At 46.9% G+C, this 18,324-nt stretch overlaps 1 protein-coding gene across 1 annotated transcript; it reads left to right on the top strand.

Annotated features, from left to right (window-relative positions):
• The first annotated feature begins 10,943 nt into the window (after nucleotides 1-10,943).
• MGP (matrix Gla protein) lies at nucleotides 10,944-17,190 on the top strand. Its single transcript, XM_054803118.1, has 5 exons — nucleotides 10,944-11,022; nucleotides 13,700-13,846; nucleotides 14,649-14,684; nucleotides 15,849-15,924; nucleotides 16,815-17,190. Exons 2-5 carry the CDS (start codon nucleotides 13,786-13,788, stop codon nucleotides 16,951-16,953), a joined length of 312 nt encoding a protein of 103 aa, XP_054659093.1. The 5' UTR covers nucleotides 10,944-11,022; nucleotides 13,700-13,785; the 3' UTR covers nucleotides 16,954-17,190.
• The last annotated feature ends 1,134 nt before the right edge of the window (nucleotides 17,191-18,324 follow it).

The following is an 18,324-nucleotide window of genomic DNA, read 5'->3' on the forward strand; positions in this document are numbered from 1 at the left end:
AGCAGGAGTAGGGTGACCTAAGAATCACCCCGTTAGGGTTGTCCTCAGTATCCCAAACCAGAGTCTTTCTGTCTGTTCAGCAGCGTGGAGACTTTCAAGGGTACAGGACACTCCACATGGCCCCTCTCAGACGCCAGGATAGGGCTGCCTCTAACTGCCCCCACCTCCTCACCTCTGGCTCCCTGTCTCTGTGTGAGTGACAGGCCCTCTGACCCTTGCTATGATTTTATTTCTCTTTTTGCCCACCCCATGCTCTGAAGGCAGCTCTGTCCCAAGCATAACCGTGCCGCTCCCAAGGGAAGGTGCCTGCGTGCCCCAGGCACTCCCTTTTAAAAAGAACAAATAGGCCCTACAAAGGGAGAACAAAGAGAACCCATCAAGCACCCTCCATCGGAGTGGTGATGAAGCAAGACCTTAGCAACACAAGGGAATGGATTAGCTGCTTTGCCCTGGAGGCCTTGTTCACCCAAAGGTTTCTGTTTGGTCCTGCAACTGGTATTTCAGTGGAGCCCCTGGCACATCTGGCTCTGTGATCTAGCGCAATAAAACTCTCTTTCTTTTAATAATAAAGATAACCGTATCTAGGACATTTAGAATTTGAGAAACTGCTTTACCAGCATTTCACATGATAGGGCAGGATTATTTCTGTGGCTGTTCCTATGGAAATGAGGTGGTTTGTGTGTCTGCTTGTCCTGTCCCCCCTTCCAAATGCTCAGACACATCTGACTGCAGGGCAGTGGTCTCTAAGGTGTTATGATGCTACTGGTTTTGTGAGACTAGGTGTTGGGCAGAGGAAGAAAGTCCCAAAAGCTGCATCGTTAGCTTTGTTATGCTGGGGGTACTGTGGTCCTGCTCATAACAAGCCCTCACATCTTTGCTGGGACCCTCAAACCCCCAAGACAAGCTGCTTGGGAGCTGCTCCTTGCTCCTTGCCCATTGCCTTGAATGGCATCGATGTTCCCTGACTCACCTCTGTGCCCCCTTCTTGAAAATCCAGGCTAGAGTGTTTACTTTGATTTGGGCTGAGGTTAGCTGAATGTCTGTCCTTGTGCTGGGAATCCATCGAGCGTGCAAAACCAAAGCCCCTGAAGTGGTTGGCTTCTATTTCTAGCTGTGACGATCAGCCAAAGGCTTGGCACTGGTTTGTTTATGTTTAATATATTAAATCTGTCTCTGTGAATTTCTCTGTGACAGACAGACATGCCACGGATGGGTGGCATGTGTGGGAGGGGGCTCTGTTTCCAGACAAGCACCCTCCTTCTCTGCTTCTCCCCCAGTCCCACCACCCACTTAGTGAATTCCCAGGGACCCCGTTCCCCAGGTCACTGGCAAAAGCAGCAAAACTTCCCACTAACTGCAAGGAGGAGGGGGCTGGGAGGAATGGCAAGGTTATCTGCCCCAAAATACTCCCAAAAGGAGAATGGAGACACCAGGGTCCTGAGATGGGCCCCAGGGTATCAAGACCTGGGTTTGCTTCCCTGTTGGTTATGCAGCTGCTATTGGCAACTGCTTTGCTCTGTCATTTGGGCTTGGTTGTGCATGGTCCCCATGCCCCTCTCCCCAGCAGCTAGGGCCCCTCTCCATGACGGTCCCCTGGCCATGGCACCCTCCTGAAGCAGGTGGGAGGTGGCAGTGCCATATCTGTGGTGGAGGGGACAGACAGCCTGGAGAAGGGGATGAGGCTGGTGCTGTGGTGTGTCCCACTGGCCAAGTGGGGCAAGGATGGAGAGGAGGCAGAGAAGGACAGGGGGAGCTGAGGCTGGCTGTGGACTGTGTTTCATAGCTGCTGTTGTTCAGCCCCATGGCTGGAGCATGGTGGGCAGGTGCAGAGTGAGGAGCCTGACGCCTTGTTACACGGCAGCTCCCTGCGGCATTGGGATCCCAGTCCTGGAGCCAGCACCAGTCAGAGGCTCAACTTCACCGTGATTAGCAGCAACCCTACAGACAGAAAAGAGCTGGAAGTACAACCTGGGTGTCCCTCTGCCTTTTGATTCAGTTTCTGGACAGGGAGGCAGATCAGGTAAAAGAAATGCATGCTCAGGAGGACACATAAACATGCAGCTCTTGTGGGAGAAGCTGGGGTGCTTGAGTGAGCGGGGGGAGGGAGGGGGGCATCCGTTCTGCAGGCTGGGGTGGGCGAGCTGGTCCCTGTGGCTGGCATTAGCATACTTGCCTTGACCAGAGCTGCTAATCTGGACATTCACCTTGTTTTGTGTTTGCTGTAAACACAAGGTCACTGCCGGGTCTGTCCTCCTTCCTTCCACCCTGGGAATGCAGCAGGCCTTAGCCTGGGGAATCACCCTGCTGCTGCATGCAGCCTTCAGCATCCTGCTCACAGCTCCTTTCCCTCTGATACCTTGGAGACCTTGATATGGGCATTTAGATCTAGCTAATTAACTGGAATCCATGTATTCTGCTACCTGTTCAGGCCCACAAGGATATTTTGTTACTTCATTCCTATTTAGTAACTTAATTTCCAAAATAATCAAAGCCTGATGAAATCAAGTGGAGTTCAGACAGGTGTGAGTTAGCTTCCGGTGGTCATCTCAACCTGGTGGCTGTCAAAAAAGTCCCTGTGCCCTTTTCCCTTGTCTCCTGAGCCACTTTTCTCCACTGCAACTGGAGTTGGTGGACATTGGCTGTTGGTGGACAGCTGACGTTGGCTCAGATAGTGGGGATTCATGTCACCGCAGCAGCAGCTGCAGGATAGCAGTGCAGAAGAAACCCTTCCTGAAGCCCAGTGGCTTTTCAGGGCGCTCACACGATTCAGCAGACTGCAGGAATGAAATGAAGGACAGCAGCCACCAGGCAGGCAGGGATGGGCAGGAAACAGCCTCAGTAACAAGCCAGCAGGAGCCTTTTTCTCAGGAGCAGCTTAAAGTCAGCTTTGTGCCTCAGCGCCGTGTTACGTGCAGGAGGCAGAAACCTGACCAAAGCAATCTCGGGTGTTTGCTTTCAGGCAGGAGAGAAGGAGCTACAGCCAAGCTCTCAGCTGTCACTCCAGCCTTGCAGATCTCTCTCTTCAGTGGCTGTACAGATCTCCTCGTAACACTCTTGCTGCTGTTTTACTGACGGTGCCCTTCTCTGGAAGCACAAACTCACTGTGATAAATTATTTTCTGATGTTGTTACTATCTCAGGATCTCCCCAGCTAAGGTATAATGGCAACAGATTTCTGTTTAGCAGCCCAGTGCCTGCAATAGCTGCTGCGGGTCAGCAACAGACTGTGATCAGAGTGACAGAGGGAACCAGAGAGATCAGATAATGCAGAAGAGCTCCAGGGACTGAAAAAGGGGGTGAACTTGATATCTGGAGCCTTTGGGACACCTGTGTATCATCTGTCATCGCAAAGCCCCAGGCTTGGGAAGGCCAGGCAGTGATAAGGGGGTCCTTGGCTGAGGAAGGTGCTCCTGCCAGACAGGCCTCTTCTCCTACGGAGGGGCAAGGACAGGCACGTAACCACACGTCTCTCCCTCCTGGGGCTTGTACAGCACTTGGCACAAACGGGACCTTACTCCTAATGAGGTCCCTGGGGGACCGTAATGAAATGGCTGTCCTGACTGCCGTCCTTACTGGAGTTAGCTGTTCATTTCAGGTGTAGACTCAGGTCTCAAAATAGACAAGGGTGTTTTTAGAGAGTATGTTTCATTTATTGGGTATTATTGGTATTTTATTTATTGGGTCCTCCAGCAGGTTCACTAGTGAAATGACCATCAAGAAAGACCGGCACCTACCTCAAATTGCTAAAGTGACAGGCAGATGGCTGGCCAAGTAACATGAGGGAAGGCTTGTTCTACAGATGTGTACAGATGTTTGGCAAATAATATATGCACAGCAGAGATTCTCATACAATGTCTGCTTTAGGAAAATGTATGGTATTAAACAATGTTCTCATAAATCTTAGGCTTAGCCAGGCCACAGGGTTGTAAATGCTTGTGTACCCAACACGTGACTCATACAGTGTATTTTGCTGATAAATGTACAGTAACATTTTCCAGTGTGGACATGGCTGTAGGTGGGAGACAGTGAGAAGAGAAATCCCAAATAATACAGCCCAATGGGAGCCAGGAAGTATTGTAAACAGATCCTATTGCTAGCACAGAGGGGAAAAAACATCAGTTAAAGCCCAGGAAGGGCAAAAGTGTCTTTGTCACAAGAGTCTTTAAAGAAAGGTCCCGCTATGTAAAAAGCTCTATGCAACTTTTAGGACTGATATATGCCATAAGTTGTATGTGTGGTTTTATGTGATTTTTGCCACCTGTGTTGAGTCTTAAAATGCCATCCTTTATCATGTATGGAGAGAAAAAAGGGCGGATAGTTTCAGTACAGCAGACCCCAGCCAATGCTGATGAAGCCAAGTGAGGGAGGATGTTGAATCCAAGAATGTCACCTCATCCCTGCAGCAATGGTGCCTTGCTCTTTTTCTTGTGCATCTGTCCTGGGTTTCCTCCCAGTGTCTGGCTAAAAGAACCATGAGCCAAAGTGGAAAGAGCTCCAAAAGAAGCTTCTTACCACAGAGACCACTGCCAAAGCTGCAGAATTATGTGAGATGGTTTTGGATGAAGACTTTTCCATACTGAGGACATCATAAAAAGTCTTCATGTTACCTTTTGATACTTCATTTTGCAGTAAATACTGTTCCAATATTGGAATAACAGAGATCAATGTGAGACACTATAGAAAGGGAAGGTTATCTTATTTTAAGCCGCACTGATTTCACTCACTCAGACTAACACTCTCATAACCACATATTCACAAGCACCAAGATGCATTTGTTTATACTATTTGGTTTTCTTGCATTCACATAGAAGATTCAAGGCACGGGCTCTGGAGTCCTCATCATGTCTTCTGGGTTTCTCTTAGTTTGACCACCATATGCTCATTTAAGATGCATCTTTGGCATCCTTCAGGAGCTGGCAGTGACTATGGTCTTTTGTGTCTCCATCTTTTCCCACCTCTGAGTATCATTATGTCTCATCGTCTTTTGTTTCCTCATCTAGGTATCTTATGGCTCAATCTTGTTCTTTATCTTAGCCCCATCATCTCTAGTGGTTTGAATTTTTCCTTTTATTAAGTCTTAGGTGTACTCTGTCCCTTGTTTTAGGACATATCTTGTTTTAAACCGTGCTTTGTTTTTCCCAGTCTGGATGTCCAGAGGATGTGTTTGTCAATATGCTGGGATCTTAATGATTTGTTAATCTAGGTGCCATCAATATGTGCTGTTCTTGTAGCCCTTCTTATGCCTTTCTTCTCAGTGCTTTCATGCCCAGACCTCTCATTTTTTCTCCATTTATACTATTCTTATTGTTTCATTTATAATTTAAAGGAAATGATGATCACTAATGACCAAGACATCCCTGGTAAAGTGGTGACTTCTGGAGTCCAGTGCCATTTTAGGAAGAAGGAAAAACTAATTGAAAAACAATAAAAATTTATCTGATTTATCTTTCCTTGTCCCTTTAAAATTCTTTTCTGCTTTATGAGAACACAAAATTTCTTGATAAAAATAATCAATTGTAAAATTTAATACAAATAAACAATAAATATGTATCCAAAGAGCATATAATTAGTGTGTGGAATTCATTACTAAGGAAGGACATCAAGTCGAATGACTTGGCTAGCATGTCATGTTAGAAACATTAATATAATTTGTAGTTATGCACGGAAAGATAAGAGTAATCAGATTTCATGCTTCAAGGAATAAGAATGTCTTTATTCTCACCACAAACAACATTTCACAATTAACTGGGTATCATGCATTTCCCCCCACCCCCTAGCCTTCCTTTGAACTCTATCAGATGTTGACAACAAAGGCCAAGAACAGGGGCTTGATGTGCCACAGAAAAAGTTATTTACTTACTAAAGACAAAATTTATAATACAATAGATACTGAACGGTAGATAGAACAAAGAAACATATATAACACCACAGGGATGCTTGTAAATATTTCAGTGGCCTTCTGCATTCAAGACAGACAGAACAGAAATGTGTCAGTCTTGGCTTTCCAAGGACTGGCAGATTTTGGATCTAAGATGCTATCTAAGTTCGTTGTTGAAAAAAGAGGCATTATTGTTAGTTTTTATTTACCAGATGGATGAGAAGAGTGAAACCACAGCTGCTTTCTTATCACTCTGCCTGTTTGGACAGGAAATAAGGACGGTAAATCTCATCTGATCCCAAAGAATGAATCAGGTCAGGACATTTTTGTGCTCATGTGGTGAAGCAAGGGGGTTGGGGGTGGAAAAGGAAGAAACATTTCTGGTCCCCTTTCCCATAAGAGTGCAACCCACAAGCATGCTCTGTTTTTATAGGCAGAGTTCAAACTTTTTGCTTGCTCAGTTTTTCATAGGATACTTGAAATACAAGCAATTCTAGTTACTTATATGGATTATTTAATCCGTACACAGGAGCTTCTGCCAATTTTTTCATCATCCAAATAATATTAACATTATCCTTTCTCTTCCTTCCTTCCCAGACAGCAAGAGAAACAGGCTGATCAGTGTATGTGGACATGTGTGGGTGGGTGAGTGTGAAGCCAAAGGAAGCGACAGAGTTAGCTCTAAGCCCTGAATGCTTTGGTTGCTTTATTCAGCGAATTAAATAACCTTGGTCTGGCTTCTGTGAAATTTTAGTCTTCTGTGCTCACGAACTTCCCATTGCCAGTAATCTTTTTTTCATTGTTTCAGCCAAACACAGCTGTTCTGGGAAGTCCTGGCCAAACAGAGAAAATTAGTCTTTAAGGTAACTCAATGATATCCCATAGAGAGTTGTGAGTATTGGAGTCGAAGGCTTGAGCCAGGCTCGCTTTTTGCAGCAAGCAGAAATGAAGAGCATTGAGTTCCCCTTGAACTGTACTGCTGACCCCAAATGCTCCTGCATTTATACCCAGACTGTGATTTTTCTGGGACACTGGACTTTATTTTGAAGTCTGATGGATTACAAGGAATAACTTTGAGGATCACAATTCCATAGACTGTGGTTGTGAGGTTGTGTCTGGCCACTAATCTCTGAATTTCCACAGATATTAAACATTTGCCTCCACTAACAGAATACAGTGGCTAAAAACCTGCCCAATTTACCAACCAACCAACCCACCAACCAACCAACCAAGAAACCCCACACCTTACCAACTGGAAGCTTCTCCTTATGGTCATGGATAATGTGGAGATAGGCCCAAAGTCTGTAGGACACTGCAGGTGGAAGAAGAATTATCCTCTTACCCTCTGTCTTTGGTCAGAGGAAGGATCTGGGCCTCTTCATGGTGTTTAATTTCAGTCCTGCTCCTTGGCACTGGGATACTGAGCAACCAGTTGTCCCAGAGACCAGAGTGACACCCCTTGGGTTGAACGTGCAGGTGTGCTCCACATCCATGGGCAGGAGAAAGACACTGAAAGTCATCACATAGTATGGAAAGTCAAGTTTCTAAACTGTACCCTAGCCCAAAACTTTAGAGGATACATGAAAGAAAATAGCTGTTAGCTTGCATGGGAACCTGCCTCTTCCACAGGAGACTGGCACTAAGCTGTAAGCTTCAGACAGTGGTTTCTACAATACTCCTAAGACTCTAGATAGGTTCACTTCATTAGAATAAGTTTTGGTTAGAACCAATATGCATTTTCCCACTAGAGACTTTTATGTTTGCACAAAGCTGTGGTGCTGGGGGCAAAATTCTTCTCAGGGGACAGGAGAAAACAGATTTCAAAGATATGTGTTTAAATATTTTTTTTAAAAAAACTCACTTATTTTTTATGAAATTACTCTTTTCTTCCCACCCCATCACTGAAAAGAAAATGAATAATTTCAGTTATTTTGTAACAAAATTGTTTGATTGCTGTGAAACTAGATCTCTCCTGTTTATATGCTTCCCCTTTCTTTTAATCTTTGGAGCTTGTTTAATCTAGTTTTGAAATGTTTAAATCTGTGTTTTTCCCGGGTTGAACTAGCTTTTGAACTAGTTTTAGGGTTAATTTCGGGTAGCTGAATGACTTTGCTGGCAGAGCTAACACACGTTCAGATATGTATATCAAGTTCTTTAAATGTCTGAAATGTGTTCCGTTTATTTTTATTTCACAGTCTTTTGACTAGCTCCTGTGTTTAAAAAACATCTCCCTTTCTAAAGCTTAGTGTCAGTATGCTAGTTTTCAGCACGATTTATTCCATGAAGTTGTTGACTTTAATTATATTGTGGATACTCGGACACTGTTACTTAGTGGCTCAATTATACTTGCTTCTTGGATCAGTTCCTAGGTATTACTTAGGACTACATGAAAAAGTAAAAATACAGTCTTGTTTTCTCATGTGCTGTAGAACTAGTTGTTCCAAAAAGCACTTGTTTATCATGTTGAGAAATCACTTCCTAAGCCATAGACCATGTGGTGATTGACTAACTTACATCCTGAAACACACGAGCAAGCTTGGAAAGGTCTGCCCAGATTAGTGAGTCCAGTTACTTGACACTCTGAGCAACCTGGGTTTGCCCAGACCTGCTCTGTCGCAGAGCTGAAAGGGTTTATTCCCTTGCTGCAGTGCTCAGTGACTCTGCCGAAGCATTCCTGACATGAGCTGGGCACTTCGTGAGGGACACATAGATATGGATTATGGTCCTGAAGACGCAGAGGCTGGAAATGGCTCTTCTCCTAATCATGAGAGCTGTGGGCTCTGAAACAGCCCCTGGGGAAGTACTGGAGAAAAAATCTGTTTGCTAGTCCATTGTCCTGCCTGGAAAAGCCTTGTGGACAACACAGGGAAGGAGAGGCTTGGTGACTCCCACAGGCTATGGTGAAAAGGTCTGTCATTTTGGAGGTGACTGCAAATCACCTCGCCTTGTTAGTCCTCATCTACACTACTTCTTCCACAAACACCTGAGCCATACAGAGGACTCCTGCTGAGGTCTCACTGGTATCTTATCCAGCAGCACTAACAGGTGCCCATATCTGCTGGCAAATTCTCAGTAGACAACTCAGAATCAGTCTTCTGTGATCACCTTTATGATTCTTGGGTCATAGTTGTTCCTTTTGTTCCCTGGTTACTTCCAACTTATGAGCTCTTAGTTTATGGCAGAAATTCTTACTGCTAATCCCTTTGGAAGACTTTGCATTTGCGCTATTGCATATGACCCTGTTTCTGTTATTCCAGCTTTCAAGGTCATCCTTTTCCTCCTGTATGAGCTCTCAGGCCTCCCTTCCACTGATGTTGCTTTCTTGCTTTGTGTTATCAACAAACTTCCTCAACAAGTGTTCCCTCTTTAAGTCAGTCATTAGTGGAAGTATTTGATAAAAGTAGTCCTGATATAAATGTTATTAGTAATTTCTCAACATTTCTCCTTTACGCTGTTCAAGCTTCTGCCCCATTTGTTGGTTCCTTACCATCTCACAATTTTGGCTTTACAGCCCACTTTCTCCAAGTTCACTAAAAACTTGCCAAATGTCACTGGGGCCAAAGCTTTTTCAATATTTAGGTAGATGAGGACAACCAGATCTTCTGGGTCAAGATTTCTTTCAGGGTTCGGCATGTCACAGGGCTGAATATTCAGCTGTCCCTGAAGGGTGGTAGGAGAGTGCAAGAGATGTCCTCCTATTTGCACTGCTTTCCAAAGGTGGCTTATGACTATGTGCCCTATACCTTGAGGACAGCTCAAGGTTGCTGTTCCCAGGCTCTGAGGGCCAAGAGCTGCTTATACAAGGACACACATAACGTGGTACCTTGTTTCCACAGGTAGGTCTGAACTTGCCTCAAACTCATTGAGCACTGTAGGAGCTGAAGATACCAGCCTTGGACAGGAGCCTCTCACTGTTCTTTGGGAACCATGCAAAAGTGCAGAGCTCAAAAATGCATGTGTTAATTGTAAGGTGACAAGGTATCTTATAAAAGTGCAGCAAATCCCACCTCTGTACCAATTGTTTGGTGGTTCTTTAGCTCCACAGTTATGCTATCATTTTCATTTTGTGACCAAGGCTGTTAAGACAGGCCACACTTGATCTTTTCCTGGACCAGAGAAGCTACACTCAGCAGCTGTTTTGTTAGTGAATAAATGTGATGGGTTTTCTTCCTCAGCCTCCTGAGCCACTGATTCTGCAGCTGGTCATCCCCTCCATCTCACCTCTGCTGAGCTCAGTCCCTTGGGCTGTGCCTACCCTTACTTGAGGACTGGACTTGCCAGCATTCACGCTAAGCATGCACCAGGCATGGATCTCTGCTGAGCGAGGTAGCACTGCTGCGGGTTGGTAATTGCATGGGTTCAGCATCCCAGCGTGGTGCATTTGCACTCTTGGCTTGGGTGCAGGCAGGACCAATAGCGCAGTCCAGCAAGCACGTGCCCTGGGTTGTCCGACGTGTTGTCCAGCACTGTTGTGGGTCTGGTGTGAGCAGCAAGGGCACATCTCAGGGGCTTGGGTGTGTGTAAGCCAGCTCTTTGCCTTGTAGAGTTTGTCACTCTTGGAGGTTTCAGAGCTGTGTCCAAAAGCAGACACCTTTGTTACATGAGTTTTCAGTCTGACATTAGCCTGCCATTAGGAGGGGGGATTCAGACAGTTGCAAAAGCAGCATGGAAGGAGATGGGAGAAGACCTCCTGGCCTGCTCGCCATGGAAGAGCAGATCCCCTGGCCAGCACTGCGGCTCTAGTTAGAGCATGGCCAGGGAAGGAAGGGGTGGAGAAGGAGGGGTCTGGCTGCAAAGGGGGAGACTGCAGCCTCAGACCTCTGTCCACTCACTGTTCCTGGGCACAGAAAGGCAGCCTGGATCTGGCTGTGCTTCCACTAGCCCCTGGTGTCTGCTCTGGCTCTCTCCTCTCCCTCTTGGCTCAGTGTCTTGAGGTTGTTGGTTTCCTGGCTGTGGGCAGAAGGTGTTTTTGACAGAGAAGGTGGTAGCCTGGGGGTGGATCGTGAGTAGGAGACAGAAGAGGGGAGGAGTCACTGATCAATGCTAATAAATAAAAGGCCCCTCTTCTTCAGTCCAGGGTCCAGGACGCTGGGAGAGCTGCCCCTTCAGAGAAGAGCTGCAGGCTGGCGGGGAAGCGACGGCTTAGTGAGTATTCAGGGACCGCCTTGCTTTTCCTGGATGGCTGCTTATTATTAATGCCTCGCTGGTGCTTCACAGCTGCAAAATGTTAGTTGCTGTGGAGTGCGTAACATTATGATTCTCCACTCCAGCAGGAGACAGGTCAGAGGACTGAGTTTCTGATCTCCCCTTTATTTGGGGGGCTGTGGAGATTTCCCTGGAATTTGCAGGCAATTCATCTTAGCTCTTCTTTCTGTATTTCTAACCAGTGGCTGCTGCTAGAAAGCACAGGGATTTGGCTCACTGTGCTGCGTGGTGTGTTACCTCTGGGGCAGCACATTGATGCTGGGGAGAGGAGATGTGTCCTGGAGAAGCATGGAGTGCAGGGGCAGTGGAAAGGAGATGTACTTTTGCAGGGGAAAGTGTTCCCCGAAGGAGATTTGTTGGTATAGGGCTGTGTAGCCAGCATGTTTATTCATCCCTTGGAAAATGCATTGCCTCTGTGGTGAAAAAAATAAAACATTTGGGTTAAAGTGGTGTTTGTGGCTCTTCTGCTGTGGTTGATGGCAGGGGATGCACCAGGCATTCTGGGATCAGAGTCCTCTGAAATGGGAGCAGAGTCTTCCAGGGAACAGAAGGCTCTGCCCAGTGTGAAGACAGATAAATAAAGAGGGTTTGGCTGGAAAATGTGTTGGAGTTTCCCACTGTGCAGCCTCACCTTCATTCCAAAGTACTCCCAGCGTCTTCCACTCTGTGCCTCACTGCTTTCCCGCTGGGCTTTTTCCTCCAGCCTCTCCCTCAAGCCTCCCTTTCTTGGCAGCTCCCATGAGCTCCCAGAGTGTACAAGACATTCAGGAAACCTATAAAGTCCACATTCAACACTAACTCCAAAACTGTGGGCTCTAAGGAATGCAAACAATCCCAGAGCAGAGAATTCCCTTAAAGAGATCAGAGTGGCAGAGCATGGAGGGACAGCAGAAAAATCTCACTTCTCCTCTGACCTTGTGTCTATAGCAGACTTCTGGCTTTTTCCCCAGCACAACCTAGTTTTCCTCCTCATCTCAGGCTGAGCACGGAACGGGCAGGATGTGGATGGTATGGGGGGCATTGATGGTGCAGGACTGAGCTGCTTTCCACATGGGGTGGGATAATGGGGAAGACTTCTCTTTGGTCTGAAGTTGAAGGCCTGCTCAGTTTCTCTCCGAGAGACCACAGGCTTCAGGCAAGGGCCGTGAGTTTGACATTGAAAAGGTAAGTTGTAAAGCCCAAACTAATATTGTTCCACTGAAGTTTCACTCCCCAGTGACGAAGAGTTAGGCTCCAGCTAGCTGTCCCTGTAGTTCTTGGCTGTGTCACCTGCAGCGTGGCTCCTCAGAGTGGCCTCTGCAGGTGACAGCAGTGACAACACCATACTGGCTTGGGGTGAATGGTCTGCACCCAGAGTGCACTCAGTCTGCACCCTGTCAGTGAGAAACCCTGATGGCTCCATGTACACATTGACAAAACAGGTGGTCACCACTGCTTGGATCAGACATAACAATGGTTACTGTGCCCTAGGCTCATCCCCAGGCAGTGTGCATGGTCCTAGCCCCACCACTGCCATGAGGAGGGCTGGCAGGCACTGGGTACACACCTTCCCTCCCTGCCTTGCCTCTAGCAAACTACTCCCCTTTGCTTTTCACCCAGCAGCATTGGCTATCTCTGTAACTCCTTTCTTATTTAATTCCTTCCTACTGTACGACAGAGCTGGAGAGGGGAACACTCTATCTTTTGTGCATCGCTGCTGTCCATAGCATTGGTCCTAGACAAGCTTGTTAGGTGCTAGGAAGGTAATGGTCCCAGAGACTGCTGGCCTGGGACATTCATCCTAGCTGAAAAGCCTTGCATTGACATCTGACTTTGGTGCCCAGTGGGGCAAGAACTGCTAGTGCTAGACCAGAGAGGAAGCAGTCCTGAGAGATATGGTTACCTCTGCCTTCACCAAGGTGTTGTCCCTTGGGCTGGAAGAGCTGTGTAGGGTCAGGACCACAGTGAGGACCTGCAGAGATAGAGTTCTGGGTGCTGCTGTCATCTTAATGCAAAAATCATGATTCCTCCAGCAGAAGGGATCCTTCTAGGTTGCTGCCTGTCACTCCTGGAGCTGTAAAGTAGGAGAGGGGAATGGGCAGTAGGGTTGGATTCCTCCTCTGATGACTGGCAGGCTGAGACCTCAGTGAGGGCCAGCGGGAGGGAGGGAGGCCGAGTGGGGAGGAAGCATTTAAAGCCTCATTCTCCATGTCTCCATTGGCAAAGCTGTCAGAACAGTCTGGGCTGGGTGTATCCAGACAGAGGATGGCAAGGGCAAAGAGGGCAGATCAGAGGAAAAATTAGAAAGGCAAACATTTACATTTGGGATCAGCACACACCTCTCCCTCCAGGCCCCCGGCAGCTCCTGAAATTCCTTCCACTTGTGCAGGCCAGCTTTTCTGAGCGTGGAGTGCTAGTGACATCCTTGCTTGTGAATTATGGCCCCCGGCCCTGAACTGGGAGAGGAGGGGGGCATGCCCCCTCCTTCCTGAAACTTGATTCAATCTGCTAATAGAGGATATTTTGTAATGGCTCCATAAAGAATGTGTACCAGCCAGCTGTCACCTTCCCCAGGCTCTTTCATGGGCCCCCTCCTGGCTCTGTTTTCATAATAAACATTCCACTGCTAATTTTGCAGGCGGCCCAGGATCTCCAGCTGCCCTCAGTGGGAAGAGAGCGAGACACAGCAAGACAGAGTGAGAGAGTCCTCCCTGCACTGGCACAATGCGCACTCTCATCATCCTTACGCTCCTGGCTGTCTTGGTGATGGCTGCTACTTGCTATGGTAGGTGACCTTTTTTACTGGCTAGAGTGATAACTCCAAACCTGCAGATATCTTTGGGTCTGTTCAGATGGGTTTTTATTCAACTTTGTGTCTTCTTTCCCCTTAACTTAATCTCTTGCCTGTTTTCCTGTCCTTGTGTCAGATCCTCATAGACCTGTTACAGAGCTGTCAGCTCCAGTCATTGTGATTTGTGGTCCAGGATGGTTCAGCCCCTTCCTCTTTGTTCCAGCTCACCTCACAAACTGCTCCTCTTTCTGCCCCTCTGTTGTCTGGACTACAACGAGAGTTCTTATTCTTAATTCTTCCTTGTTAATGGGGAGATTTCTCTTTCTCTTTTTGTAATATCAGCCCCCCCTGCCCTTTCATGTGAGGTGCACAGTTCCATACTGATGGAATTAAGATGCTGTTTCATGCAAGAGTCAAGAACATTTCACTGTGCTAATCCATTCCCTAAGCACACATGCAGGCTTTGAAGGTAAGCAGGTATCAGATCCACTGTAGTGTCAGGAACATGAAGGTGAGGAACTATGCTCAAGAATCACACACTGGAAGACCAAGCATGAGCCTTGAAGTCCTGGCTAAGACACCAGGCAGCTCCATTCTAAACTCCTGAACACTCTAAACTCCTCATATAAATGCTAGGTCACACCACTGATTCCTTTCTCCTCCTCTAAAACAGGTGCCTTAAAACCTGTTTTCTCTGATTTGAATGTGTGTGTTCTGTTGATCTGTGGTGTGTTGAAAGACTGTGAATCCCACCAATACAGTGTCTTACCACATGTTTTACTCTTTCTTTCCCCAGAGTCCCATGAGAGCATGGAATCCCACGAGTATCTCAGTAAGAGACTGCTTTACTGTTTTCTTGAATTTGAAGTGTGCTACAGACATCTCCAAGACCATTTCCTTGTACTTTACTGTAGAGATTAAATAGGCAGAACCACTCATCCCAGGGAAATGGAATTTACTGGGTGGTGGAGTTTCAGGATAAAAAGGGAGTGAGTTGTTTGGGCACAAGTGCGTACCACTATTTTGCAAAGAATATAATTAGAATTGGAAAACAGAGAGTCAGGAGCTTATATCCCTGCTGTGCGCACCCAAAACAGGTTAAGTGTTACTAGAAAAGAACATAGCTCAAAAAGCTCTGGGATGAGCATGAAAGAGGTACTGCAAAAGCTAGTGACATCATTTGTTCTCCCCCAAGGACCGGGAGAACCTTACTCTCAGTACCTTGGAAGAAGCAGGTGGGATGTGTGGGCCGGAGGGATCCTTTGGCTGGAAGAGAGAGTTAGTGTCACAGGGGAAGCATGAAAGGGTGGAGAATCTCACTCTGGAAAAAGCAATATCCTGGAGAGGTTAGAGAACAGATGGATTGAAACCAAAAAGAAATTAGACCATCTGGGAGAAGGACTTCACAAAGCAGCTAGTCAGAAGCACAAAGGCACGTGTGGGAGCCAATACCAAAGACATCCACAGACTCCTGAACTCTGTGATAGGACTGTGATGTTTCTCAAAAAGGACAGAAGGGACCTTCAGGCACCTCAGTCCAAAACTGCCACACAGACTGCTCAGTGACTACCTAACCTTGGAGGCAGATAGACTTACACAGGCCCTTCCTAGTTTTACCTGTAATTTCATGAGTCTGCTAATTCTGCTGAGTGTGCCCAGACCTCCCATGGTCCATGCAGCTTGGCACCTATGTCTTGGCCAAGGTTAGACACTCAGAGGGGCTGTGGCAGCAAAATCACAGCAGTTTTCCCCTGGGTGGCTTGAGTGACAGCAGAGCAAGAGCAGCACATGCACTTCCATACAGGCTGCACAAGCCAGAGGGAGAGCCTGTGCACGAACCAGCGGGGTGGACAGCAGGGAATATCAGAAGGTCCTGGGTTTTGCTGTGCGTGGGAGGGCGGACAAGGAGGCTGTTATAAATGTGGAAGCTAGCTTTTGTTGAAATCTGGCCTTGAAAAAGTGTCTATCTAGTCCGAACAACCCCTTGCCTTCTCAGATCCCTTCATCAACAGGCGAAGGGCCAATGACTTCATACAAGCTGACATGAGACTAGAAGCCATCTCTCAGGAGAGGTATGTTATGGCCTCAGGACACTAAGGATGGGAGTGGGGAGAGGTGTCTCCTTGCCAAGCACAGGATGGTATGAGGGGTGGCAGCCATGGTGACTTCTGAGAAGCTTCAGCCCCTCTCTCAATGTGAGGTGCCTGTGAAGTCCCCAACCCTGGGAGAAGCCAGAACTCAGATAGCAGAGAGCGAGTCCTTGTGTTTAAGGACATGTCACATACTGGGAGGGCTCTGCTTAATTTGTCTGAAGGAAGCACCAACAGAATGAGAGGGAATCATTGTGGGATGGCCAGAAAAGAAGCTCAGTTCGAGTTCTTGTTCTAGTCCTCAGATCTCATACAGAATCTGCATGACCTTTTCTAAATCACAGGGCCATCTGGGGGCCTCCTTGCCTCATTTATAAAATGCAGATATAGGCAGTTTCACGCTTCATGTAGGGCTTGTGAAAATAAAGGCTGAAGCACAGAAATCATCTCTTACGAGGTGTCAAGAAAAACCTTCTCTGCAGTACCAGGTTGCCCCTTTGCAGGATGTTTCAGGTCTTTGTTCCAAGTGTGGCTTTGGGGAAGAGCAGAATAGCTGAAGGCAGCAGGCTGGGGGGGGAGCTGCAGAGGGAGGGCTCTTCTTCAGGTTGAAGCAGGAGCTACCCCCTTGTCCCCACCACACTACTTAGCCTTGAAATAAAAGGTTACCTGAGGAGGCAAAATGTTCCCGGTGTAGTCACATCGCTCCCCTGGGTGCAGTGAGCACAGAAGCTGGTGTGCTAAGGTCTTGGTAGCTGGATGACGGAATATGGTGATGGACCCTTAATCCCAGTGGGGGATTGTGGGGCAGGAAAAGGCTGTGGACAGATATTTAAGATGATAGCACTTACCCTTCATGTCTCCTACTTTTGCAGGATCAGGGAGCGTAATAAGGCTCCCCAGGAACGTCAGAGGGAGATCTGTGAGGACTACTATCCCTGCGAAGTGTATGCGTTTCGCCATGGCTATGCTGCTGCTTACAGGCACTATTTTGGGAGAAGGAGGACTAAATAAAGGATGACCTATCCCCACCCTGGGGCCTGGAACCCAGGGTATCCTCCCAAAAAATGCAATGGCTCTGAAACCTATTCAGTTGCTTGTGTCCTTGTATGTTATCCTGCCTACTGCTTTTCTCCCATGTAGCCATGGATTCCTATACTGTGTTAATTAGCGCTGAGCTGATATAGCAGAGATCAGAGAGAGTTCAGGATGTGGGTGTTTACTACACAATAAATTTCTGGTTTGATACTATCTTCTCATGAGTCACAGTATTTGGGGGGGGGGGAGTATTTTTCACAAAGAAGCTGAGTTTGTTTATCATAGAATATGGTGTGGATTATGGAAAAAAAGTCACTACTTTGCAATCACATGAGTTTGAAAGGATCCGAAATGTTTTTGTTCTGGGGTCTACAAGTGCCTTCTTTTAGAGGTCACTGGCAAATTTCAGTTCCCAGTCTTAAGACATCTTAAAATGGCATGGTGTTCAGAAGGCAGGGTGATATGCACTTTTTGAAAATGAAGTCTATGATATCTTTCCTCAGTTGAGGAAGCTAAATTCAGAGGCACCTGTTTAATCTTAAAAAACAAATTTAGGGCAATAGTTAGTGACAGAAAAGACCCGTAAATTGCATTTTGTCTATCCAGCTACCCTCGGGTTCTGATGTACGGTGCTCCTGTAGAAAGGAGTGTGTGATCTGGACTTGATTGATACTTCCTTTCGGAATCCCCTTTCATGCCCTTACTTCCACTTGGAATGATTCTGGTAGTGCTGGAGAGCTGCAGAAATCAAAGGTGAAGAGGGGCTCCTGGTGGTAGATAAAAAAATAAAACAAATCCAGTGTTTGGGGTTAAGCCCAACTTTGTTCACCCAGAACAATTTTATTTTACTGTTCATAACTCATTCAAAATCACGATGTGGCTTGACCCTGTGCACAGGTTGCTGAGCACCTCCCAGCCCATTGAGGAGTGAGTGTGACCGCTGTCAATGTTGTCACCAGCACCAGGGCACCTCACAGAGCCTGTCCCCAGGCCAAGAGGCACCAGTGCTGACATGCCCAAGAATTCAATCCTGCTCTGGGCTGGTCAGCAGCCACAGCAGCTCGGATACCCCTTGGTGTGGGTGTGTAGGAGACATCACATCTTCTATCTCAGCTCAGCACAGCTGGTTTCAATATTCAGATCTCCAGGCTTCCACAGATACCTGCAAATTATAGAAGTGGGAAAGATTCATGGCACACTATCAAAGGCTATGAGGTATAAAGTATCAAATTGTTGACTATTCTGTGAAATTAAGTCTAAAGCCAAATCTACCTGCCATGTTAGAATCCTGCATCTTCTTCCAAAATATACTTCAAGGCTTTGCCGGCTTTGAAGATGAACTTCTGG

This window comes from Grus americana, chromosome 1 (genome assembly GCF_028858705.1).
Source record: "Grus americana isolate bGruAme1 chromosome 1, bGruAme1.mat, whole genome shotgun sequence".
In the NCBI taxonomy this organism is placed as follows: domain Eukaryota; kingdom Metazoa; phylum Chordata; class Aves; order Gruiformes; family Gruidae; genus Grus; species Grus americana.